Source organism: Bombus flavifrons, chromosome 6 (assembly GCF_040668555.2).
Source record: "Bombus flavifrons isolate JBK064 chromosome 6, iyBomFlav1_principal, whole genome shotgun sequence".
Taxonomy (NCBI): domain Eukaryota; kingdom Metazoa; phylum Arthropoda; class Insecta; order Hymenoptera; family Apidae; genus Bombus; species Bombus flavifrons.
This window is the reverse complement of record NC_138447.1, coordinates 5,020,298-5,047,590: the sequence shown is the minus strand read 5'-3', so window position 1 is coordinate 5,047,590 and position 27,293 is coordinate 5,020,298. Positions and strand designations below refer to the sequence as shown.

At 38.0% G+C, this 27,293-nt stretch overlaps 3 protein-coding genes across 4 annotated transcripts in view; all 3 read right to left on the bottom strand.

Moving 5' to 3' along the window:
• LOC138180501 (semaphorin-1A) overlaps positions 1–18,323 on the bottom strand; it is a 386,643-nt gene extending 368,320 nt beyond the window's left edge. Inside the window, exons 1-2 of one of the 2 annotated variants that reach the window (XM_069114412.1) lie at positions 18,115–18,323; positions 17,911–18,031 (exon numbers count right to left, since the gene is read on the bottom strand). The gene's annotated coding sequence lies outside the window, so the exon portion shown is untranslated. Of the gene's footprint in view, positions 1–17,910 lie in introns of both variants that reach the window. The other variant, XM_069114413.1, reaches the window with a different exon arrangement.
• A 3,596-nt stretch (positions 18,324–21,919) lies between these two features.
• On the bottom strand, positions 21,920–24,740 carry LOC138180651 (uncharacterized). The gene is made up of 2 exons (XM_069114703.1): positions 22,410–24,740; positions 21,920–22,335 (listed from the first exon to the last, which is right to left on the bottom strand). Exon 1 carries the CDS (start codon positions 24,738–24,740, stop codon positions 23,691–23,693), a length of 1,050 nt encoding a protein of 349 aa, XP_068970804.1. The 3' UTR covers positions 21,920–22,335; positions 22,410–23,690.
• LOC138180652 (alpha/beta hydrolase domain-containing protein 17B) lies at positions 22,340–26,953 on the bottom strand. Its single transcript, XM_069114704.1, has 3 exons — positions 26,070–26,953; positions 25,270–25,402; positions 22,340–25,181 (listed from the first exon to the last, which is right to left on the bottom strand). The coding sequence occupies exons 1-3, from the start codon at positions 26,711–26,713 to the stop codon at positions 25,098–25,100; spliced, it is 861 nt and encodes a 286-aa protein (XP_068970805.1). The 5' UTR covers positions 26,714–26,953; the 3' UTR covers positions 22,340–25,097.
• Positions 26,954–27,293: the final 340 nt, after the last annotated feature.

The window sequence follows — 27,293 nt, the reverse complement described above, 5'->3', positions numbered from 1 at the left end:
AGCGAACAAGACGATAACGAAATAATCGATGTACATAGCTTTGAAAAAGACAGAAGCGCAGTCACAAACGTTTCATCCGGCGGGATTTCGAGAAAACTGCTGCAAAGTAAAGGACTATCGATCGTTCGGTTTATCATTCTCTCCGCTACTCTTCAGATTATTAAACTAATACTAGAGAAGTGGAACTAGCTAAAAAATTCATTCGATTCCAGTAATTCGATAAACTTCATTTCAACAAACAAATAGGATTCTGTCGGCAGCGAAAATGTTCGTCTCTTGAATCGTATTTACCGCAAACTTCGCCACTATCAATCACCCAGATGTATCTGACAGGTACCTACATGTACATATGTAATGTTGCAAATTTAACAGTTAGCTCGACGTGTTCCTTCGTTAACAACCGAGAAAACATTCTTCTTAGGGAAGCTAGGAAAAGGAAGGTCGATTATTCGATCTTCGAATGATTTAACACGAACAGCCGACATTCCTGGCGAAGCGCGAAGACTATCTTTCTCGGTACCGTCAACCGCGGTAAAAGACCGGAAACAACCGAGCTGCAGCCGTAAGTAAGTACGTCTAACGGTATACCATCGTCCTTCTGCTCTTCTCCTCTTAACCGCGAGTTCGTGCTTGCAGTTTTCTGTCCTCCGTTCCTCGAGCTCGGTTGCTTAACTCCTGCGACTGTCGTCTAATCCTTCTATCGGAGATCGTAGACCGTCGTCGTAATCGGACTCCAACTCTCAAGGCGAACCTCCATAATTTCACAGATATTCCTTATGTTCCTGTATTTTTACATCTCCGTCTGTGCCGTCTACACAGCCGTCCCTTTCTAATTTCAAACGATATACATACATATGTATGCAATTCGCTCGTTTGAAATTGCCATATGGAGAGAAGAACTTTCGAATAAACGTGATATTCGATATTTTGTAAATTGAAGAAATATGTAAAAACTACACGAATCGCTAAAGACGAGATTTGGAAATGTCAAACGTCGAAACAGATTAGTATAGGAGATATCGAAGAGAAAAATAATTATAGAATATTCAATGCCATCGTATTTGATCACACAGAGAGATACTCAAGACGTTAAAAAAGAATAAGAAACGCCTCTACGTTTTGTATATTTTGTTCCATGCGAGGCGAAAGTAATATAAGAAAGTAACATATCGAACCTAATTACGTATTTATTTGATCATTTTCTTGTTTGATCGCGATCGTTTAATTGAATTATCGTTACAGACTTTCCCATTCGCTACGCTTATATATCGCAATTTATAATAATTTGCACGATCGAAATGTTCGTGGCATTCTAATCAACAGGATACGATAGACAAAAAGAGCATGGCAGCCAATGTCGATCGATTTATCGTTATTACAAACAGGATTGCCAACACTTTTCTAGATTGAACGAGGCCTGTACACGAACTCGTGAAGAATACATACGCTACGTTTGTAGTAGTATTTCAATATTTCGGAAAAACATTTTCATGAAAACCTCGAAATCAAACAAGCTGCGCTGTAACAATATAACTTTATTACAGCACCTGTTGAGACAATATCAAAATGTGTTGTAAAAAAATATGCAGAAATTAAAATCTTTTATGTATAAACGAGCAGAACAAAACGATGAGAGAGGAGAGAGGAGAGAGAGAGAGAGAGAGAAAAATACAGACAGACAGACAAGGTTTCTGTGAGTATGCATGTATATATATATATATAAATGTATAAAAAAAAATTGAGCGAAACTTGAAAACGAGAAGCGAAACATAAAAATTTTAATTCAACACGGAACAAATTCGCGAATATATCTACAAAATTAGCCAAGTTTTGACAGAGAATTTAACTGAAATTTTTTATCAAGTAATGCGGGTAGGTAACAAAAATTGTTAGAATACGAACTTGTAGAAGATCAAGTGCATCAATAAACACCTCTTTTAATCCGAAAAATGATTCGGTGGATTTTCATAAAAATGAACTAACCGCAATCGCAAAACACACATGACTTTCATAAATTTGCCGGTCGTTTCTGAAAAAGACAACAGAAGGTTCTGGTGGTTCGTTCGTTTGCAGTTTAATTTTAAACGGCGAAGGTAAACACGAAACAGACGCGGTGACGGTGCGTGCGAGGATAAAACTAGCAACGCGTGGACCTGGCGCGCCGCGTTACTCCTAGCTGACACAAGGGTAAAGTTAAACAAGAAAACGAATCAAACTAACTGCACGACCTCAAATTCCGTCAAACGTCGCCAACGTCGGAAATTTCTGTAACGAGCTTAGGGTTGCACGATAGAAGCCGGTGCACCATATCCGCCTCCGTAAACCTGCCTGCAGCGTAAACGCGTTAGAGTAGGTGTCTAGGTAATAACCTCAACGTAGTAGTCTTCTGCGTTCGCAGAAACTTTCTCGAGTTCGCAGTAAACTTCCGTATACCGATGGATGTACAATCTCTCCCCGTAAACAGGCTTCGCTACCGACAATCAGTTACGAACTGTACGTATCGAAAATGTCGGTTATCAACGAGAACCAATTATTACCTCGTTGTAATCCACGAATCACGGAAAATTCAAATACCTACCTTTCTTGCTAGATCTATGCGGTCGTTAACACTTTGACTGCCACGTTGGTCATATATGAGCCGCGACGGTTTCTCCTGTGACGCCACGGTGGTCATTGGAGACCGGAGCGCTTGAACTTCTTACAATTGCAAAAATTGAATGAAAATTGACAGTTAGGGCATTTTGAATATAACCGATAAATAGAAGATACTTTGAAACAAAAAGTGCCCCATTGAACAATTAAACATTTTTATTAGAACATCGATAAAAAAAAATTCTTGCATCTAACGGTGCACTGTGTTTAGACACTTTAAACATAAATGTGGCTCATCGATACGATCTGGACAATAGGTGGTCACCTTTTTGGTCCGATTCTTAGCAATTTTTGATCCTAACTGTTTAACATTTTTTTTATAACACTCTCTGCAAAATTTTCCTGCCAGGTACGCTTGCCCTTCTTTCTTCTGCACTTCGTGTTGCAATCTTTGTCGAATAAGTATATTTGACGGCTCTGGTGAATGGCACTGTGTGAGGTGTATTGCGAGTGCCATTCTAAAGTCTGATACCTTGATTTTTGTTTTTGTTGCTTGTTAATTGAGTATCATCGCGTTTGAAATTGATGTATTTAACAATAACTCTAAAGCTAATTTTATATACCACTTGAGGGTTCTTCTATGTGGTGTAGAATATGCTATCACTTGATCTGATAAATCTACAGCACATTTTCCTCTGTTGTAATCTACCACTACCATTGGTTTATCACAAGCATAATTTTCTTTGCGGACCTCTACCATTTCAGCCTAATATCTTCTACACGTTTCAACAATATATTCTACACGTTTTGCTTACGATGAAATAACAAATGCGAATGGTTTGTTGAAATAAACGAAGCCTCGTTATAATATGTTGCTATCAAGTGTTAACAAGGCGCCACGGTGGTCAGTCGTGATCACCAATAAGATAAACGGTCCATTGGGGAAGAATGTTGTCTTACATCATCAATTTATTATTATTTTGCCATTGTATGCTTTGAATAATAAAAATACTCCCGTGACGTCCTGAGCGAGACGTGTGATTTCGGCGTGACAGTCAAAGTATTAACTCGAAATTGTCTTATCGTCTAAATTTGAAACAGGATCGAATAAAAAATAGAATGTAGGTATAATCGCGTAAAATGTGATAGATGATAAAAAAAGTCATCCAAAAATGATAATCGATTTCAGTTGAATATTTTTAGTTGAAAAACATCAACTACGCGTAGATATTTGTCAGTTAATCTAGTTCCAGGGTTGCGGAACTTTTTAAAAATATTAACATCCGACAAACAATCTACAATTTCTCTATGATTAATTTGATACCGTTAATGCCAAGCATTTCCCATGTTATTTATGTTAAAAAATATAGTACGCCTTTGAGCGTGTTTTTTAAATCTTTCTCAATCTCAGAAATCTTCGAAATCATCGAAAGTACGAATCATGATCATGAATTTTCTTCTCGAGATCCTCGGGCTCTCGATACCTTCTCTGCGAGTTTCGTCGAATCAACCTTGAGCACCATTCATATTTTTTTCTTCCTACCTCTGTCTTCGAGGTCGACTCGATCGGAAACGAAAGACCCTGCGATGCCACCTGAATGGATAATGACACGCGCACATTGGCGAAAAGAAAAAACAATGTCAAAGAATACCTCAAGTGTTAAATCGTTCCCAGATTTCAGGTCGGTGTAGCTTGCGTCTAACCATTCAACTTTATACAGATCTTGTAACTGCTGCTACAAGCAGCGGAATAATTCGATAAATTTTTTCGACGTAAAACCATTGCCTTGTTATGCGAGGACGAGCTGCACGGCATCACGAACAATTACGAGATACCCTGTGTATTTTCTCGAGAGCGCTGTTGCTACGCTTTGCTTCCTAGATATATGTATACCTAGCCTGGAGAAGGTGGCACGTGTTAACACAAGCATTTGCTCGCAACCATGAATGAATAACGAGAGACACACCGTTCAAGATAACGTTTTGGCATCTTGCGTAATGATGCCGGAATAAGGTCGTCCAGGGAAACTCAATAAACGACACGTTGCGTTCACGATAAACAGTAAAGAGCTTCGTTGTTGCAACGATAATGCGAGTAGTTGCTGTGCTCTTTGAAAACAAGTCGGACGATTCGTTGTCGTTCTTGAAACGATCCAACGAAATAATTAAAAGGATTGATTATTGCAGCAGGTCGTTCGATGGAAAATATCGCCCAATAAGATACTTTTTATCGACATAGTAGCTACTTTCGTTCCTCTCGTAATTTAAATATGCACAATCAATTACTTTACGAATTACCCGAGGTATGAGAAGTTCTTTTTATAGAAGTAGCTTGGTTCGGGGAAAAAACCTGTTAGTCGAATTGAATTTCCTTTGGAATCAATTTAGACTGAATATTATATCGTTGATGTACGTTTATTACACGAACTTCCATATGGGTCCACTTCACCAAGTCTAGCATACAACGTATAGTAGTATGCATACATACTACTATGCTACTACTTATAGTTGACGTTTTTTCTCGCAACCTACGACGATGTTAATAGTAATAATAATAATAATTCAGAAGGTAATACGAAGAATACCGAGCAACGGTCAAGCGGAAATCAATTATCTTGGAATTAGTATGACGAAGCTAGGAGATGGAAAAACGTCTGTAACTGCGTCGATATGATGGATTGCTGAAATTACTAAAAGCTCGAAAAATATGAGAAGTCTCCTTTGATAAAAAGATTGAAGCGACGTTTAATCGTGGCCTGAAGAAAAATTCCTGTTGTTTAGATATTTCGTACGTATACTGTATTCGAGCAAGATGAACATTATAACAGCATACATATCTGGTAATTATTTATTAACGATTTAGAGAAAGCACGTGCCGAAATGGTCATTAACGATTTAGGCAACGATACAAATTACAATTCAGCTGGAATTTCATAACGTTCTTACAATTAGTGTCACACAACGTGATAAGAAAACACCTTGGACAACAGCGGCTGCAATTTATACGCTCAAATAAACACGCTTAGTGCTTTAATACAGAGACACCGCAAGCATTTTACGTGAATTATTTCCAACATAAATATCCTGCGTTTAATCATTCTTTTGACTCAGCGTGATATTATTTGTCGTTAATGTGCTTTCGCATAAAGTGGAATACCTTCTCGTTCAAAAACGATGTTATCTATGCGAGTAATTAATAAAAATATAATAACGACAATTGTACGGAATGTACACAGACGACAAATACCTACAGAATTGAACTAAAAACGAACGTGAATTTACAAGAAAATAACGAAATAAATTTCGATAAATAACACATTACATACCGAGAACTAAGACATTGGATAAAAGTATGTATTAGCTTTTTTGCTGTCGATCTAAATTGCAAATGAAAAAGATTTCTTCCGATTAAACATTTTAATATCGCAAAGTAACTTCGTAAGTCGGCTCCATACGTGGATACGATTTAAAACGACGTTAATTGAAAAATGAAATCACTCACGACAGCTCAGTGACTAAAACGTCAGCTATTTCCGCAAGCTATTTTATCGCGTTCGCAAATTCCATTTTTACCTAACAATGGATTTTCTTCATTTAAAGTTAAACGCTACTTGAGCAAGCATCAAGAAAAATACAGGAGTGTCGGTGTGTGTATATATGCACACATTGCATATCCACGCCATGGATCAATACGTATCTTACGTCGTAGCTGAACAACGTGTCTGATCTGAACATCCATACTTGAGCTCGAGACATACAAAGTGATTGTACTGGGTACTTGCTAACATATATCGTAAAACAAAGGATATAGATACTCGTTAACCTATGTGTTTGCCTGACGACATAAATATACGCAGAGAGAAAAATGAGCGTTTGCTTAACTTGTACTGAGAAAGATGAAATTGATTATACCTTCCAACATACAAATAGAATATCCGTGATAAAACAAAAAGAATACAAATACAAACTTCTCTCATAATTTTACTCGGGCGATTCACTCGGCTCAAACAGATTCGATTTTGTAAACGAAGTAGCGAGCGTGATTAAATAAAACATTCGTAATAACTGGAATTGAATTTGAAAATAAATCTATTTCTACTATTATAAAACATTTCTATTTTTGTCCGACAGAAAATAACAAGCGAGAAATAAAATTCTGATCACGAGTTTCGCTTAACGAATAATTCCTCTATTCGAAAGTATCGTGGAAACTCGATTGGAATTCCAACACGCTTCTCCTCTACCCTCTCTAACTGCAATCTAATGAAACGAAATCATCTAACTCAAACGAATATCGCGCCATTGTTCCAGCGATTCTACCGACTCGTAGGGCGAACGTAAATACTCGTTCGCAAGGATTTCATCCTAAAATTGCACTACGAAACGTACGAGCATACCCGCATTTTCGACTTTCTCCGTACGCGGCGACAAAAATTTTTCATGGTAAGTTTGAAAGAAATCTGAAAAATTTCATAATACCACCAGAGTCTCTCGAAGATTAAACGAAACGTATGGATACACGATGAAATGCCGGCAGCCAGTGTTGTACTACTACGCGAGCGACGAGGACGAGATTGTGGAAAGCATCAACCAACTCTCCGCGTCGTGTCCGTCCTGGCTATAGTAAACTTCAAGGCTAACCGTTCGCCTGCGTACAGTCCCCGATATAAATTACCGAGTCCAGCCATCAGCGCAGCGGTCCTATCATGAAAATGTAACACGCGCGCGTCTTGCCTCAAAGCCGTACAAACGCGATATCTACACGCATGGAAACGCGGTGATACTATTCGCGAGCCAGTGGAAGGATCTTGGATTACATCTTGTAAGGTGTAAAGAAGATTAAAACGTCAAGATAGCGATAGATACCGGAGGGCACCGTGTTACAAATCCTACGTCGCGCCAACTGATTGCAAGCACTCGCTTGATGCACTAAGGTTGGCAGGTTAACGCTTCGAATTATGAAATTAGCTTAATGCATCTGAAATTTGTTGAACGTTACAGGGGATGGTTGTGTAAACTCGTGTTCAATTTGAGTTATACCCGTGGTATATGTGCAGAAGCGGGTTTACAGTGTGCGAGCAAAGTTGAGGGATGAGTTAGCAGTTAAAGGACGGTTCGTGTGTTTCACCGTATCGTCGACGTCAACGGTACAAGATTATATTAATTTACGTCCGCATCGATGTCATAATCGGAACTCCTACGAGACGACGTCAGATGTGAACAGTGGAAACTCGTCAGTGTAAAATATACATCTTGTTGTAATAAAGCTGCATATACACAACGAAATCGATACTGTGATTTCATTGAAACGTTTCAAAAATCGCTGAAAATGATATAATATATATATATAGGAAATGTACTATGTTTATTTCCCTATAAATGCATAAATATATATATGTATAGAAATTAGAAGCATTTCAATAGTCTCCTAACTAATATCTTTATATCGATTCGAACGAAGTATGTAAGATAGTGCTGCACTATTCCATTTTATAGTTACACCATTCATTTTCTTTCTAATCATTTTAAAGATACAGCCTATGTCATTTGCATGAGATATGGGATATACGCTCTTTGTCTTTCTTACATTTTGCTTGGCACTAGAGTAGAAACAAAGATCAAACATTGTTTCAAAGTAATATAGATTTTTGGTGAAGTTGGTCACAACAAGCACATACTGCTAATTCATAACAAAAATTATTAGATAAAATATAAAATTCTCTTAACACTCGCGAATAAGATGAGTTCCGTATAATTTCCACCAATTCTGTGTAACAAGTGTTGTATCTCGAACGTTACAGCCCTACATGGTGCTATCACTTGAAGAAATGCAATTTCAAACTACGCAAACGATAAACATGAAGAAGAAAAGAAGAACAGCGTTCGTTTAAAACGGTAAGAAGCTTTTAAAGTATTAATCATCTTAACGAATAATTCGATGAACGTGGCAACCATGATACTATGCTACACGATATTATAATAATATCCGACACTAATGTCAATGTTTTGTCTATATTCTAGTTGTCCATATATCTATTGATACTTCTTTCTTCCTTAAATTACATTACGCCACTCTCAGGTAAAAGTTCATTTTCTAATACACACTACCCTGGGTCAACGGTAACCCGGCTTCCGATTGTACGCAGCTGTTTCTACGTTGGAGTTTAGGATGTTCCCATATTCGATCAAGTTGACGAACGACAAAGCCGCCTTTTATTTAAAAAAAAAAAAGTCTAACAACGCCTCGCAACAACTTTCGAGTCAAGTTGCAAAGAACTGTTGGTAAAACGACATCGACATTAGTGCACAGCGTGCAACGATTATTCCATCGCGAAAAGGATGGGACAACTGGAAGAAAGTTTTCGAAACAAGAACTATATTTTGAAAGGAAGTCCTTTGAAATCCTTGTTCTATCCTTGCACATGGAGAAGATCGTCGCAGTCTACGAAGGCATTTGCTTCTGAAAATATGGCCAAAAGCGTGACAAAAGTAAGAGTGATGCGTGTGCTTGCATAACTATGCCGGGACCGCAAGTTTCATGGAAAATTGTTCGTCCAGAAGCAACGATTCGTCGGATTAGCAACTAACCAGGAATTTTCCATGCCGTCGAATACAAAGGAAAGGATTTGTTCAGCCTTGTAGGAACGGTCGATCCCTCTGGCATCACGTGCAACCTATGCGTCTGTCTGTACGTGATAAAAGCTCGTCCTCCCTCTCTGGCAGAGCGCGCGGTGACGCGTTTCGCACCTGTTGGAATGCGAACCAGCGAACGAGAGAAAGAGAGAAAGAGGGAAAGTGAGCACGGAACTAGCGGATGTAGGTGGTTGCAAGGTGGTTGGAGGAAAAGTTGAACGTTCGACCGGAGATTCGTGCATAGCCGCGGCTACGTAATACGTGGCCGAAAACTGGTGGGAAACGGATCGAATCCAATCCAATCCAACCCAATCCAATCGTAAAAGATTACGTAAAGGCATATGTTTGCAAAGGTCTGGTCGAGTAAACGCGTGACACTGCTGAAACTAATCCAGTGGCCAATTACGCACGATAAACGCACGTGAAAGTCGATACTTGGAGAAAGACGATTGTTCATCATCGAACGATATCTGTATCGCCTTCTCCGAGAAAGCGTTCAGATTAAGAAGAAGAGGGAAGATCGTGTAACGTAGACGAGCGATCTCGTATCGGCGCCGAGTCTCGCGGGATTAACCCTTTCGCTTCGGCAGTCCAGTCCGCCGAAGTACTGAAACGCGCGCCAGAAATACGCACAGTGTGCGTAGTTGCTGTATATACGTTTTCCTAAGTCCTAAATAACAATTATTCTTATAAAAACCGTATGAGAAATACCGTTTCACTGTCAATGGATTTAATAGATCTTTTTAGCATGAAACAGTATACGATCCTTTGGATGTTACGTGAAACGTTTTCATGTTGTTTCAACAATGAGCAACTTTAACCCCCTAACCTACGATTTACGTTCGAGAATTTACGTTTGGTCCGGTCATCTACTACGGGCTATGCCCGTAATATTTACGTTTGGTCCGATCATCGTACTACGGGCTATGCCCGCAGTTGTAGGTTAAGGGGTTAAGAAGTGATTAATCCAATATGTCAATAAAATCAACAGAAAATGTTCTACCGATAACGAAAAAATATATTATTGACTACAGATAGCACTTTTATATACATCATTTGGATGCCGGATATATGGAGCCGTCTATAAGCGGCACTCGTACCCACAGGTCACCTCGCGTGTGCCGCCTATAAGCGGCACTCGAAGCGAAAGGGTTAAATACCGAAATTGTTCGACGATCGAGTTCACGATCGGGATACGCTTGTTTCGCAACATGGTACAACTACGTCGTCGCGCTGCAAAGTATCGAGTGTAAAGCGTATTCCGAATCTTGTAAAGGAAACCTTATCCATCCGTTGCGCTACTTTTACCCCCGATATCTCCGCCTTAATTATCCGGCGCGAAAACTCGCTCGTTACACGCCTCGCGCGGTAATCCTAATCTCGACGTCTCGATCGGGACTACGCCCACGAGCGCAGCACATTCGAAAACCGGAATCTTCCGTAAATCAATGCCAGCGAAAACTATACGCGGCAGCCGGTACCCGAGTACGTGTAACGTATGAGGTGTAGATTCCGTATCACCGTGGTCGCGTTATTGCGATATAACGCACCTAAACCACGCGTGTTACATAATTATGCGAGGCTGCAAGTCGCGAAAATGTTCGCCTGACGTTCAACCATCCGGTCATACGGACGACACGCGCGCTCGACGATTTCTGTTGAAATTATCATTTTACATGTTCCTACACATGTACGTTATGTAATAAGGCGCGAGAAAAGGAGTAGAGGGGAAATATAAAGCTGTTCGGTCCACTCGACGGTAGTAGGACGTGTACGAGGATTTCTCGGGTCGAGTGTACCTGGCCCACGCTGCCCGTTTCTTACTCTCGGTGGGTAATGGTCTCTTCCCACCCCGTTCTTCTACCTTCACGCTCGACCGTTCTGGCAACCGATGACAGAGCTGCTAGTAAGTACCCGTACCCGTAGCCGTACTCGTTCGTTCGTTCTTCCTTCACTTCGCCTGCTTGCTCACCATTAAAGAGGGAGCGAGCGAGACAAACACCCCATAATGGAAATTATAGCCAACGAAAAAGAACGACTCGCAAGCCTCTGCACGCACAATACGTACGAAAATGAATGAAAAACTATCAGACTCTTTTCTTTTCGACAGACCACTCGTGTTCCAATTTTTCTCCTGCGAACAACGTAAAACAGGGTAAACAGTAGTAGAATATACATACAAAGTTATTTCGTAATTAATATGAAATTACAAAATGAAATAAATAGCATGAAATCGATGAAACGATAGCTGCGAACATTTACAATTAGCTTAACAATTATTCAAGAGAACGATTGACAAATCGTTCGAAGAATGGACTAATGGTTCTAGAAAGTATAATATTACTACAATATTACGTTTGCTAGTTTCTCGAATTTTTGAACGTTTTAGAGTTAAACGGCGATAGATACGACGGTACCTATGAAACGACCTAATAAAAACGTTAGCCAAGGTAAATGGTAAGACAGTTTCGTATTGCGGTTGAGTCCACAGAGACTGATTAAAAATATACAGAAAAAGAGGGGAAAATGTGAAACCGCGAGAAATTATTACGGAATACTTGCGGGATGGAGAACGAGGTAAGAGAACGGAAGAATAGGGCTGATATAAAATCTTTTCTTGAAAGTATACAACGACGTGTTTCTGTAACATATAAGATGACATTTTCTACGCATGCTACAACATATGAAAAGGAAACACAAAGTAAAAAAATATCGGAATAATTGAATAATTGATGAATAATTAACAACTAATCAAAGTCGAACCAATTTATTGTTTCTCAAAAACATCGATATTATTCATTACAGGGACCAAAGATAGAAAATGTCGTTCCTCCTAATTTATAGCAGCACAGGTTTTATTGTAGAAATGGACAAAGGAAACAACGAGACGAGTTTGTTTCTTCCGACCGAGCCTTATACTCTCTACAACCTACAACTTCGTTCGTAATGACTGCATAATAATTCTTAAAAACTTTTCACGAAAGCATGGCGTGACAAATGGAAAAACATCGCACACTATTATGAATATCATAATAATAAGATACGGAAACAAGTAACGATCGTACAATCGTAGATACAAGCCGGATAGCATAAAGAGAAACAAGAATATTTATTCGAAAATCGATATTATTCCGTGAAGCATACGGCGAACAGCCAGCTACCGAACACCATAGATATAGTCCCTCATACTTATTCAATGAAGGAAAAAACAGCACGCAAGAAAGTACTTTAGCGCTGTACGGCGTGCAATGAAATTCACTCGGCGATGGATCCTAACGATTTCAACTTCCATCTTATTTCTCCAAACGAGAATACTGAAATCAGAAATTTTCATTCACAATTGCAAATTAGTAAAATACACGCGAATAAAGAAAGAAAGCAAAGCAAAGAGCGAGAAAGACGCGAATGGTAAGCCATGAATGGCGAACGAAATCCAAGCGAGACACTGGCGAAACACTGAAAATAAGAAACAAAGGATAACGACATCTCGTTACAAACATCGCTTTTCTACGCTTCAGATTTAAGACATGCAACTTGCGAGAGAGAACCGTAGCCACGTATTCGGCCCGACACGATGCGATACGACGCGACACAAACAGGCCCAACGTTTCTCGTTACCGTATAAATATCTACTTGGCACGCTTCCGAATATTCCACTTGTCTCTTTACTCTTGCATCGGCATCCATCGAGATAGCAACACGAACAAAAAGAAGGAGAGAAACAGGCAGAGAGAAAAGGAAGAAGGAATGTTTTGTCTAGACAAGAAGGAAATGGAGAACACGAAAAGAATAGAGCGAGGTGGTCGTGGTTGGCGAATGTCCGCCGTGTACTTCCACGTCGACGTTATAATATGTGAACGTAAAACCAGCACTTTCTCTTCCGCGAGCCTGCCTACACGATTCTCAGCTTTAGCACGAATAGTCTACTCGTGTTGCGGTATCAACTGTTCCCGATGACATTAATGACCGGAGAAGAGCAACGTCGCCGTCCACCTTCGAAAGCTGAATAATCGACGACGTCGTCTCCACCAAACACCACGTCGCATCGTGTCGTGATCTAGCGTATAATCCGAAGAATTAACTTGACTTTTTCTTGGTCGATCTTTCATCTTCTTTTTTCTAGAAATGAACGCACCTCTGAGATTCTATGACATTCAAAAGGGTCAATTTCTTATACGCAACTTGCTATTTATACGGTTAAACTTATTCGTAGATAAATCACCGAGTGTCTCGGATAATTCGGAAAACTGGTAATCGACGACGAGATACCGTTATCTTCGGTATTTTAACCGAACGAGTTTAATAAATGCAAGCATAAGAAGACTCGACGCGATAAATCATCGCTGTACGACAGGATTTATACGTGTGTACCATAGCAAGAAGGGTGTTCATAAATTGCAAGTAGAAGTCAAAGTTTGCCAATTAGAATAATATGAAAACCGCTCGGTTCGAGGATTTACATGAATCGTCTATTCGCACTACCGGTATCAACTCTCGTTCGTGACAAATCACCAGAATGGAATAATGCCAACTTTGCGCTACGCGATTAAGATTGTCGAGCGCACCAGCATGTCCTGAATAATCGCTGGCGTACATTACGCATCGATACGAATGGAAAAAGTTGCGTATAAAAATTCAGCTCGAAGAAAATATCATCTAAATAAACAATCCTCGATTTTCTTGCTTTACATTTGGTTAAAAAGAACGAGGAAAACAGTCGGTTGAAACGTCGATTAACACTACAACTACCACGCCAGTCAAATTGACTGGTTTTTACAATTTTATTTTAAAATTTCTACTTCGTGTTATATTTTTTTCCACAGTGATGTAATGACTTTCGCAACGGTAAATAAAAGAATAATATAATGAATTTTATTTTGTTTTTTATATGTTCAAACTGAAAATAATTTTGTATCAAGGCGACTTATACCGATACCAGTGAAAATAGCTGGTGCTTGTCAAAGTATAAAAGGGTCCCGCAATATGTTTATCCAACCCCAATTAGCCAGTTTCCTCGTTTTCTACAACTTGCCACACGTTTTTAAAATTTTTACCGCGTATCATTCGATATGATGATATCAGTTATCAGGAAAATTCCGGATCGATCGCTAGATCGCAAGATGATAACACTAGAAATACCACACCAGTGAAAATAACTGGTTCTACAATTTTATAAATGTGCCAACCATCGTTTAGGGATTATGGTCCCAGATGGATTAATAATACCAAAAATGTACTACGTAACATGGATTCCTTCTGTAGGAAAGCAATAGATCAATAGATATAAAAATATTCTATCGTTACGTATTTTTTAAAGACCAGTCATTTTGATTGCTTTTGGTAGAAATAGCTTCGTGTTAACTATCGGTAGTTCTAGTGTTAAGAAAATTGCGAGCATAAATTATTCTGTTTCATTGCTACGTACTTGCCATATGCTGTGCAAATAAAACAATTCGATCACTGGTTACAAGTTTTACTAACTATAACCTGTTGCTGTGTTCACAAATTTCCTACTTTATAAATATTTATACAGTAAAATGTGAATCGTAAGTTGTAATTGACATAATTCAATACGAAACATTCGCATTGAAAAATGTTGGAAAAATCAATTGCGGCAAACGAAGTGCAACTCCATATTTCGACTAAGGTACATTTATATACGAGCATTTACATATAAGCAGCGTCTTAGACAATATATCGTTACTTTCTCTTTTAGCTAGGGATCCATCCAAAGCAATGTATATATTTCCATAAATACCTCTTTTTTACAGCTTTCTCTCGTCGAAGAGGTCTGTAAATGTTTGATGAAAGTTCATGGATCACGCAAAAGGTTACTGTACATATTTCTTTAACAAACATGACACACTTTACTCATCCCAATGCACATCTCGTGTTTACATCTACCGACATGTTCTTTCTTACGGTACAAAGTCAAGAAACAGTAAACGTGACTAAATGAAAGAAAAGTTCGTCTCCTAGTAATGTCAATATACATACATAATATACTATTATCGTTAATACGCGAAAGAATATAATATTACCCGTTAAACATTGAAAAAATGTGCTAATAAATAACCGTACAACGTTCTCTCTTTATTCCAATTATTCATATACAAACACGTATCGTATCTTGTTATTCATTTTGTACAACCAGCATTCCAATTAATTTTACAATACTAATTGCTCGTAATATAAAATAGAACAAAAGACTCCATTACCATTGTTTATCGAATTACCGTTCATCCAACCTACTTGAAACAACGGATCATATTTCCACAATTGGAAACCTAACAAAAATTTAGTTGGCTATTAATATCATGATATACACGAGCATTTTTAGCCCGTAGATATCCAAATTTACAAACGCTAATTTTCAGTTCCAGTGACTTTTGTGTTTTGTATTATTTTCATTTAAAGTAAAACTTACGTAAAAGTAATGTTCAATTTCTGGTAAAGAAAAAAAGAAAGCATATATACCTACTAAAGAAAGAATTTATCAGTTAAATTTCAATTTTCATTTAAGTTAAAAATATTCATCGAGCATACTAAATGGACCTTGTTATATCTCGATGAGCAATTCAAGCAAGAAGCAAAAAGAGCGTGCCACCGATCTTCGAATCATTCGAGTTATTACAAAAGAAAATAATTCGCTTATTATGAACAACAGCCAGCCATCGTTCGAATAATAGGCGTTATAGTAGCGATCGATTTAGATTTGCTACAGACAATTATGGATGTTCCCAGCCACTGGACTGTCATTAAAACACAATGAAAGATGTCGAATAAAGATCATGCTTTATTAGTAAGCCCTTACTAACGAAGATAACGGATCATGGCAATGTAGCGTACCATATAATCATAAAAATATACAAACGCAGTAATTACTGTACAGTGCGTGGAATATAATTGGTATGCTTCGAACTAAATTTAGATTTGTACAGAAAAATGAAAAATATGGTCAGTGCAACAGTATCCAACGATGCCCTTACCGTGAATATTAAAATAGAATGCAAAGGTTCAATACGCGAGTAATCAATGTGAAAACACTGCCACAAATCTTATCACGAATCTCATTACGCGACGTTTATTTCTATTTAAACGCAACTTATGTTTGTGAACTGCGCACGCCTGTAAATCATAGGTGTCACTTGTAGACACTATCGTTGTGCATACTTTCAACCACCTGGAAACAGTACAAATATCCTACTGTTGAAAATATTTTTAAAGTGTCATTTTATCGCTACAGTCCCGGTAATCGGATTGTTATAACCATCAAAATATTTCAAACATTTTAATCCGATTTATATGTTATTATACACTGCAAGTCGGTCATTAACCTTACTATTTTGAACTGCAAACGCTGTAAAACTTTTGATAAAAATTTTCTCGTATCGTCATAACGATCATACATTATACAAAGAAATATAGTCGACACAATCGACAATTTGGGATATTTCCCTGTAGCCTGATACAGGCCCAACGTGACCACAAGCTTATCGTGTTCGAACACCACGCGTCGTTACGTTCGAATCGTGGGGCCCCTCGGGCGAAAACCTCGAAACCGGTTCTGAGCGTACAGAATGGCTGGGTAGCCGGTCAGCATATATATACGACTCGCTACAACTTTCTAAACTTCCGTCGCGTATACCTAGACGCGTACGTTCAAACCGTGCACTTTATTTTTCTTTGTCGACGTGTCATGGTGAAAACATTCCAGAAGAATTTACCTCGTTAAACGGTCACTCTATCGATGCTACGCGCGCATGTTTAGTGTCTAACTCCGAAAATACTATACTATCCTGTTACAATGTCCGTAATGGAGTGTGAACGACATGAAACAAATATAAGAATGTATATCAAACTTATGGACACGATGAAACTAAGAATTTCATTGGTTCGTTTATTTCGGAATAATACGCAAATGAACTCGAATATTCGTTCGATTCCAAGCACTCATCTCTATTTGTTTACATTCTTGATCGTATTGGACACAAGTTCTAAGAAACGAGGGTGAGAGAACTGAGACGAAGAATGTTTTTGAACGATGACAACACACTGTTTATGCGAATCTTGTCACCCTTCATAAATGAGATGAAAATGTTCGAAAGCGTTCAGATCAAGTATATGTGTATCGTGTTTATATGGCTTGATGCGTACCTCCGAAAATTCCTATTCCAATTCTTCCGAAACGATATAGAAAAAGGCTTTTCCTTTGAAAAGGGAATGATAATGGAAGAAGGGAATGGAGAATCGCTTTTCTAAGGCGTAACGCACGCTAGGACCAACACTTGACACATATCACAACACGACGCGACGTTGGCGTCGTCTCTGCACACGTGTATTTACTATTTATGACAAAGGATAGAGCAGTTGTACGAACGAGAATAAACTAACCGTTATTGCACTTCGTGCCAAACGCCATGCGATTCTCGCACGCTACCAGCATTCTTAATTGCACCGGACAACGGTTCGTATTCACGACACTTTCCTCCTACTCTAACTCAGTGACTGCGAGCGTTCGTAAACTTCGAAACAGTGATAGAAGACCCTAAGGCGGAACGAGGGTCTTCTATCACCGGCACTTCGCGTCGACGATCAACGATTCGATGACGCTTTTGAAACAACTAACTCGAGCCTACGAGGATTATGTGGCCGGAAACAAAAGTGCATATTTTTCAAACTTACCAGAAATATTGTCTGGATCGGTACAAAGTGTATTCTGCCAGTATGGGACAACCCTCGGCGCGTAGAAGTAACTCACAAAAAATCCCAATGGGTGTTTAGTGAAAAATCTTCGTGGTAAAACCTACGCGAGATGAAACTATTTCCCTACCATAAACGAACGTTAAACACAGAAAAATAACACTGAAAAAACATCACCGAACTCACTGTCCTTTTTAATAGGACGTCCCACGTAATTATAAATTCCCTGGCGATGCCGTGTGGGCGCGAGACGCAGCACAAAACGAAAAAAAAAAGAAACGAATTTGATCGGCACGTAAAAGCTTCGGTAGCTATCACGAGAGGGTACACGAATAGGACGGAACGAAACAATACGCGCGCTGCTCGAGACGCAACTGCCGCCACTACCGACTCTATTTCCCGCTGTACCCCACTTCTTCTCCCGCGATCCCCACCATCTTTCTCTAGCAGTCAACCATTCTCCCCTCTGCCCTGCTGCTGCTGCTGCTGTTGCTGCTGCTGCTGCTGCTCCTATCCTTTCCGACCATTCTTTGGTCCCTTCTTCGGCCTTCGACGATTCTTCGATACCTATCCTGCACGCAATAGTATGTACTTACGCGACAAAGACCCTACAGACACTTGTCACGAACGTACGAATACAAGCACACTCGTAACCTGAAAATTTTTAAACGTCAAAACAATTAGTTTTACACGATAAGCTTTTCGCACGTAATACGTGTAATTCACTATCTAACGACTATTTGTCTTTATAAAGATAATCATTTCTAACGTCTATTTACGTTCATAAAAACATTTACACGTGCGCGAATACTAGTACGTATACTAATCTGTGTGCTTTTAACGTTGTAATTATCATGAGCAAATTTTGCTTAAAACCGTTTGTACAGAAAACGATATTTTACTTAATATACGACACGTATAATTTTGATCCTTTTGACCTGGAGATGTTCTCTTTTTCTTGAAATAATACGATACTGAGTTGGACGCCTACTTGCATATATGCAACGCGTAGACGCTCTAATGGACATTACGTACGGCGGCGTGTGATATGGAGTAAGTAAGTACAATTGTTCAGCAGACTGCGTGACGCTGCACACCGAGGGCGTGGCAAAGTGTTCGAGTTGCTAATAAAGCAATTTATCGTTATGCAAAGAAAATAACGTTTCATATTCATTAAAATACTTTCACAATCTTTCTAATAACTTCAAAACGTCAAGCAATGGTATAATATAGATCGATCGCGTTGTAACACATGTTACGGAAAAAGAAAACTGTAATTCTACTTTATTCGAAACAAACATAAGAAAGTTTCGTTCATAAACATTTCTATTCACGACATAATAAATAATGAGTTTGACGAAAGAGATCTATAAATAAACTTAATAAAATAAATGATAAAAGTATATATATTTAGCACTCTACTAGCACTCAACTTTATCGATTATCCATTCTTGCGACTCCTACACGTAAAATACACGTTTTATAAGAATTTACTTTTGGAATATTAAATTCAATGTTAGGGTTTAAAAAAAGTCGTACAACGAATGACCTTCTATCTATATTGTAATTTTACGAAGACTGCGTACGAAACGAAACTCGGAGTCGCATAAAATGAATCATTGCCGATGACAGTCGTGAATAAATATTAATTCGCGAGACACGAACAGTAGCAGAAAATTTTGTCTCTTCTTTGGAGTAGCTTTGTAGGCTGGCTGAAGGTATAGCTGAAGGTATAGCATTGGAGCTCAAGCTGACGCCGCGTAACCTGTTCTCATTTTTATCGTCAGCATCAGGTTTCAGCGCAGGTGAGCTGCGAAGGTGCTGAGTCGAGTCCAGCGAACCAGCTCGTGGTTCTCGAGCATTTCCTTCTCCCTCATCATAGAAACGCATTGACCTTCGGGACAAAATGCCGATGATCAATGCAAACGTTGCATCGTATTAGCGTTATTCGAGGATATAGCCAGGATTATGTGACTATCTAATAACTAGCAACGATTTTAATTAATTGCAATAGCAAGCGTCTTATTCATTGTGAAATTTAAAACCACGCTCGGTGACCGTCTGCTGTTCTTTCGACTCAACGAAACGAACTTGACCGATACTAAAAATGAAATAATTTCTGAACTCGCGTGCTGCTATAGCGCACTTTTATGTACTTTTATAAGTAGCTATGCGTGTTAGAAAGAAAACAGAATTTGCACTCTTTGATCATTTATATTGCCTTTACCGCGTATCAAAGCGAAAAGTTTGTTCGCGTTCAAGGAACTTGATGTACTTCGTCACATCTGGAAAAATTCTGTATCGTAGTTTGATAAAAAAGAATATGCGATTGGGTCGTAAATTATTAATGGATAGAACATGATGATGTTTACTGTCATTTCTATAGGATTTTATTAACATTGTTACTTCAGTAATATTAATTACAAATACCAATTTTCAATGTTCGATAGTAAAAAAAGAAAAAGATGTTTAAAAAAAGAACAAAAGAAAAAGGAACGGGATCAAGATCAAGTACATACACAATTTCGATTTTACAGAATAGCATGACAATGAGCGGCTGCATTATTTAAATATAATTCTACAGCTATAACGAACGCGTGATAACCGATTGCTTAAACGGAAGGATGACGATACTTCCGTCGTGAAATGATTTATTCGATAAATGACTATTTATCGGCGACATCGCCAGGTACACCGATAAAATAAGCGGAGTTGAATAATATGGGCCTACAGATGACGTTTGTATGATTTATACAACAATTGTATACTATATAAACGTCGCAGGGCTTGACAAACTATATCGCAATGCAGTACGCTCAAGTCAAGTGCGATGGAAGTATAAAATTCTAAAACAACCCTAATCGGGTGCCCAGCAAGTGTATTTCAGACTACGCATTCTACACGATTTCGTAAGAAATAACGTTATTTCGCTTGGTATTATGTCTTTATGCACTAAATAAAACAGTAATTTTGTTATTCAATCCGAGATACTCATCTTTCTTCTCTTTCTTCTCTTTCCTGTCCTATAATAATTTTGTAATGAGCTACATGTTATTTACTTATCAGACAACTAATCAACTAATTCATTTTGTGTTACAGTCGTTACACTTCGTGATACATATGACACTAACGATCGGTACAGGGGATCTCGTAATCTCTATCATTGTTATCTCCTCCCTCCCATCTCTTTAACCCATCTTCTGCCGTAAGTACATTGGTTACGACCGAACAGAACATCGAGCGTATTATTTCTAATACTTCACTTACACGCTATTATGTACAGTTATGAATACCGCACCGTGATTCGCGTGATACCCCCGCCCCCCTCAAAGACCATTGAGTACCATTTTACCGGCACGATGCAATTATGAAAGACGAAAGTGCTGTTCAAAACCGGTCGATTGCTTGACGCATATTGAGAGACAGAATAGGGTAGTAAAAAATAGTAAAAGAAATGAGCGAGAGAAAGAGAGAAAAAGAGAAACACACAACAGGAAACGAGAAAGAAAGTAGAAGAAAGAGGGGACACGTATGCATTCGAAATATGCTGTACAAAAGTTAGTTTCTATCCAGTTTTATAAACGATCAGTTCTAGTTTTCGGCGAGCACCGATCATTTTACTATTATACGTTATCTTTGCGGAGTTTTCTATAAAATCCCTCTCTGAAATATCTGTCGTTTATAAAACTGAACATTTGTCGAACAACGGTATAAATTTTTTTTCACGAGTTACGTAATAATTGCGATACAGATCAATTTAACAGCGGCTACGTGAAAGCCAATGGAAGGGTAGCATCGGACTCTTTTTATTTCGGTACTATTATGTACCATAGACTATTCTAAAAGATTAATGCTAGAGGAAAGTGAATATAATGTTTGACAATCGAGTAGAAAATTTTTCAACAGCAATGTGAAACAAATAGAAAAAGTAATACGCATATAAATAACAATAATTAAAATTATCAAAGCTACGATTAAACGAACGAAAGTATTTCGTATTTTTCAATAACGATCTATTAGATCGACCTTTCTTTTTTTAATTAAATTTTTACAATCTTATATCCTCTTGCAGATAAGATACTTTCAGATAAGTGGAGATGTAGCCAGAAACCATCGAAAAACGGAAGCCATGTATCATAAATAGATAATAAAAATATATTCACTTTCCGTTCGTTCATACCATCACAATTATACAAACATTTAATTTCAGTGTATACTTGTAGTTTGAAGACATTCATAGCAATTTATTGTTTAAAAGACAACGAGGACGGGTAGAAATGTTCACGAGAATGCAAAATTAACAATAAAAACGAACAATCCCTAGAGAAATACATACATGTACAAGCGCCGATTCATTCCATTGGCTCCGTACAGTCATTTCACGTTGTCGCATACATTATACATACACTAGTAAAGAAAAAATTATTTAATTGTACTGTATTTACATTATCGAGATATAAAAATACTAACAAGAAACATACCTATAGACAAGATCCTCCAAACGATTCACCTCTTTAGAAATAAACTAATTCATAATCAAGTTTGGCAGTAATATTGTCCCTATCTAGTTGCATTCTTATTCTTATTGTTGTTTGCAAGACCATCATCTCATTCATTGTCATTAAAACATAACGTTTTTCATGACGTCTTACACTTACACAGTTTCTTAACGCTATCCATTAATTTTTAGTCTCTATTCTAAATTCTTTGCTACCTTGGAAGATTTCCATTGCTCGCTGCACAGGCCTTTGCTGTGGGTTAATACAAAAACAAATGTTTCCATTATCGGTACAGCTACCATATATTCCGGTCTGAGTGACAGCGATTTACTTATAAAATCATGCGACTTCACGTAACATTTTTTTTACCGCTGAACCTAATTTATAAAAGTCATAAAAACACGCAATGCAAAACACATCCCACATTCATTAACAAATCTATTAATCGTTACTTATTCTCTTTTCTTTCGGAGAAATAAGTTTAAATGCATAAGAAAATGATAAAATGATCAACAACAAAAGCATTTACAAAGTTGTCTGATTTTTTGATCAACCAATAATGATATAAAATTATATCGACGTTTAAATTAACGAGTATAGGTTCAGCGAAGAATTTTAGTGCCACACACTTGCTACAATCGAGTATAATAGCATTCGTGGTAGCAGAAAGTATTTCAATGTAAGCTATATTCGACTCCTTAGTCTTAAAGAGAATGATGATAAAGATCAAATAATAATAATAGCAATAATAATAATAATAATAATGATAATAATACTTGACATATTTGTCATAACAATGTTTCACAGCGTACGCTGCGAAAACGACTTACAACAAACACACGCATGCATCAGTATGTGTACGCATGTGTAGTAAGAATATTCAATATGCACAGATATATTATCTCATATCTCTAGAAATATAATAATTTTTATGTATATATCGCATATGTATTTATGTGCACAGTCTCACTAGCACTGTTACAGCCCGAATAAGTGTCGTGCGTATAAATCTATGATTTCTTTAAAGACAGTTATGTGGAAGAATAATGGAACGACAACTCGGCGAGACACGTGGAATTCATATTATTTAGTTAACACTTTGTCTCTAAAGTTGCTTGTTAAATTTTATCAGGATATTCGATTTGTATAGTTCTCGCTTCAACTTCTGAATAACATTTCCCGAGCATTCAACTGATGATGTCGAAAGTCCAGTTTGTTAAATACGATAGTTCCGTTCTAATAGACGAATAATTCAAGATTGCTTCACTTGTTGACAATGTTGCACAACTCACCGACGCTTCTGCTTCGAGGTGTATACCGTGATTTTTGAAATTGTTTTACATTTGGTAACAAATTAGTCTGCAGTGATGTTCTTTCTGACGTCTTCGAACTAATGTCTATCTGTACGTTTATATGCGATGGACTCTTCGAACGTACAGCGTGATGAGGACTCTCGTGATTCGCAGTGAATCGGGAAAGTAAACTGGAATCATTGGATAAAATCTTTGAGCTTGCAGCCAACCTACAAGCACAAGGAGAACACTTTGGTAAGTTTATCATAATTTTATCTGGCTCGATTGTCAAAGACGACCGACCAAATTTTCTTAACGGACTGGAAAGAATTCTTTTAGCTCTCAGTTTCTTTTCCATTGAATCTTGGCTTTTTCCTTTATCTTTACATGCTTTTTCGAAACTTTTACTTGCAAATTTACTACTCTTACTACTCCATGAAAACTTCTTCGTAGATTCTGCTGATTTTTCATTATGAGCTTGTGATTCATGCTCTTCGGATCTCTTACCTTTTACAATTACGTCTTTACTTAAAATTTTAGTACAACAATGTTTCTTATTATTCTTCGTACATTCTGAATCCAAAACGGATTCTATACTACTATATTTAAATTGATTTATAGGAGATTTCCTCTCTATTTTGAACTGACTTTGAATACTTTTGCAGTCTGAAATACTTTTATTATTATCATTAGGAATATTGGAAAATGACGACAGTGACTTTTCTCCGATCGCGTATTGTCGGCAGTCTTCAACCTGTATGTCAACTAAAGTCGTATGAGATAATTGTGTATCAGCTTTCTTACTATGACTTTGACCAAATGAATTTTTCAAAGTCCTGTGAACAATATTCTTTTGATTTTTACCAAATGGATTTTTTAAATTTTTCGGTAAAGAAATATGCTTTTTTGCAACTTGACTAATATGATTCAACCGGAAGTTGTGGTAAATAGAGGTACTCCCTAATATCGTTTTACTGTGTTTGTTATCTTGAACATCTGTTACTATTTCCTCTTCTTTCATACTCTTCTCATCTTGTTGTATAGCTCTTTTCGAATTACTATCTAAACTGGAGTCATCATCTTCGGAACATGTTTCCTTTAAAGAATCTTTATAATGAACTTTCTGATTAATATCTATCTGTTGATCACGGAAGAAGAATCCGTCGTCAATAGAAACGAAAGATGACTCTTCGTCACAGGGGAGGACAGGTGCCTTCTCCCCTGTGGGAGGCGATTGCTAGACAAGCTTCTCAGTCTGTGAGCTTGTCGAAATAGAGCTGGTAGTATTTGAATTATTAGAAGTAGTGTGTCCTTGACTGCTCACATGTGTATGTCCTCCTCCCTGCCCCCCCTGATTCTGGGAGAGGCTTAGTCGCCGTCAGTTTATCAGTTCCACGCTTACAAATTGTTTCAATCGCTCTAAGTATTGATCGTACAACTCTACATCATTATGGCCAGCACCCTAAAAACATAAGCAATAGTATTTATACAACTAAATTTCTTGTCTTCTTTACTTGAGAGAAGAAAAGGAAGTGCGTAATTTTGTATACCTCGACCCATAATGGCTCTACTGCTCTTGGACACCTCTCGTAAATTGCCAAACCATGACTAAAATTTATTACATCATCTTCGGTTCCATGAATTACCAAAACAGGAGATGTCACTTTGGGTACTTTGTCTATACTGTAAAAAAGGAAAGAAACTTCATTTTACACATAATATTTATTTGATGTGTGATAAGTGCAAAATTTCTACAAAAGCATGAGAGTTTTATATTTACATGTATATATAATAAATTAATAATATATTATAATAAATTAATATAGAAAATCGACAAATATTTAATTATTATTATTTAGCTTAATTTAATTGAATAAAAAAGGAAAAAACGATGGAGAGTAGATAAGCAACAGCAAAAGTACAAAACCTATTAGCGAAGTATAAGTCAACGGATCATGTAATTTACAGGTTTCCATGACGCAAGTATATAGGTAAACTTTTATTGCTTCCTATACTTGAACTCCGAAAAACTGTCATACCAACGCGAAAAAAATGTATGCAGTCGCAACATTGCTGCAAGCTTCCGTGAAACGTGTTATGCCAGTCAGAGCGTTCCACTTATTTTAAACTTCGTTTAAATTTTAAATACAGAATGAAATGTTTTTTTTATATGTATGTACATATACATATATATGTACACCACGTGCATGGATGTACACCTGAACTGGATGATAGTGTCATGCGCGTAAACTTAGCTGTGCGAATCACAGTATACGATAAGCAGATTATAGATCGCGTTTCATTTAACGCGATAAAGGGGGATATGTGCATGAAAAAGAATTGAACGTACCTAGGGAAGGCGTCAAAGAACCAAGTTCTTTTGGTGTTAGGGAAAGCAACTCGCATTCCCGACATTAGAGGTGAATGCAGAACAACTGCGCCAACCTCGTATCGCGCGGCCAGATCGACCGTGGGTACAGTCCCGATGCTTTGACCATATAGGATAATGTTTTCGGGGCTAATACCATAACGTGTTCTAAGAGCATGCCACGCAGCATCTATGTCCGCATAAAGATTCTTTTCCGACGGTTTGCCACCAGAAACTCCATAACCCGAATAATCGTAACTGAATATATTACAATTTATTCTAGACCCGAGCCCCAAATAAAAACTAGACATCTGTCCGAGATCGACTGCATTTCCATGGGAATATAGTATAGTAAAACGTGCAGTAGCTGAACAGCGTACAAACAAACAGGCAATTCGATTTCCTCGTGACGTTCTTGCATAGAAACCTTCCACCGACTCTTTCTCCCTTTCCGTATATTGCCATTCTGCTCTTTCAGACAGAGAAATTGTAACCTTGGAACCTTCGTCCTCAATAAACGCATAAGTAGGCTCAGGAGGTAGAAACGCTAATTTCGCAGCGATCCTGGACGGGCAAGGTGGACAGCAAAACAAGCAACACAATTCACTAAAACTTAACCCGTTCATCGTTCCACGGGGGTGTTACGCGCACGCGAAAACGCCGTTTATCACGTTTCTTCGTGGAATCTCCGCATCGAGATTTCCGCTTTGATTTGGAAATAACTCCATCCACTGTAATTTCCACGCCTAGTGATTCAACCACAATGTCATTTGTTATCACACTCCTAGAAGAGTCTCTCACGATGAATCAGCCATGACGGCTCGTAAGGCGGACGATTTCTCTCCCTCCTATTTCCTCTCTTTCTCACATAATACCCCCACCTACCGAATGTTGCACACATCCATTGTATTCTGGTAAAAGGAGATAGTACAAGAAAGGGATAGAAACCATGCTGCTATTTTGCTACGTTCTTCTTCTCTATTCATTGCTCGCTATTGGTGAAACATTTAAAACCAACAAGATGATTCGATATGCAACGAAGAATGATCGCGTATTCAAACGCGCGTTTCCTCGCTAACTCTATGTTACCAACATTCTAAATAACAATACAAACCGCATTATGAAAACATAAGTATGCGCCTTGCTATGCGACCGCGTCTAGTGATTTTTTTGAAAGAAAGCTACGAGGTTAGCAATAGCAACCTT

Excerpts from the sequence above, each read along its gene's own strand:
- LOC138180652 (XM_069114704.1), bottom strand. The coding sequence starts at position 26,713 with ATGAACGGGTTAAGTTTTAGTGAATTGTGTTGCTTGTTTTGCTGTCCA. Across the intron at positions 25,403-26,069 it reads TTCTTTGACGCCTTCCCTAG|TATAGACAAAGTACCCAAAG; the intron begins GTACGTTCAATT and ends CCTTTTTTACAG. Across the intron at positions 25,182-25,269 it reads TAGAGCCATTATGGGTCGAG|GGTGCTGGCCATAATGATGT; the intron begins GTATACAAAATT and ends TTATGTTTTTAG.
- LOC138180651 (XM_069114703.1), bottom strand. The coding sequence starts at position 24,740 with ATGAAAGAAGAGGAAATAGTAACAGATGTTCAAGATAACAAACACAGT.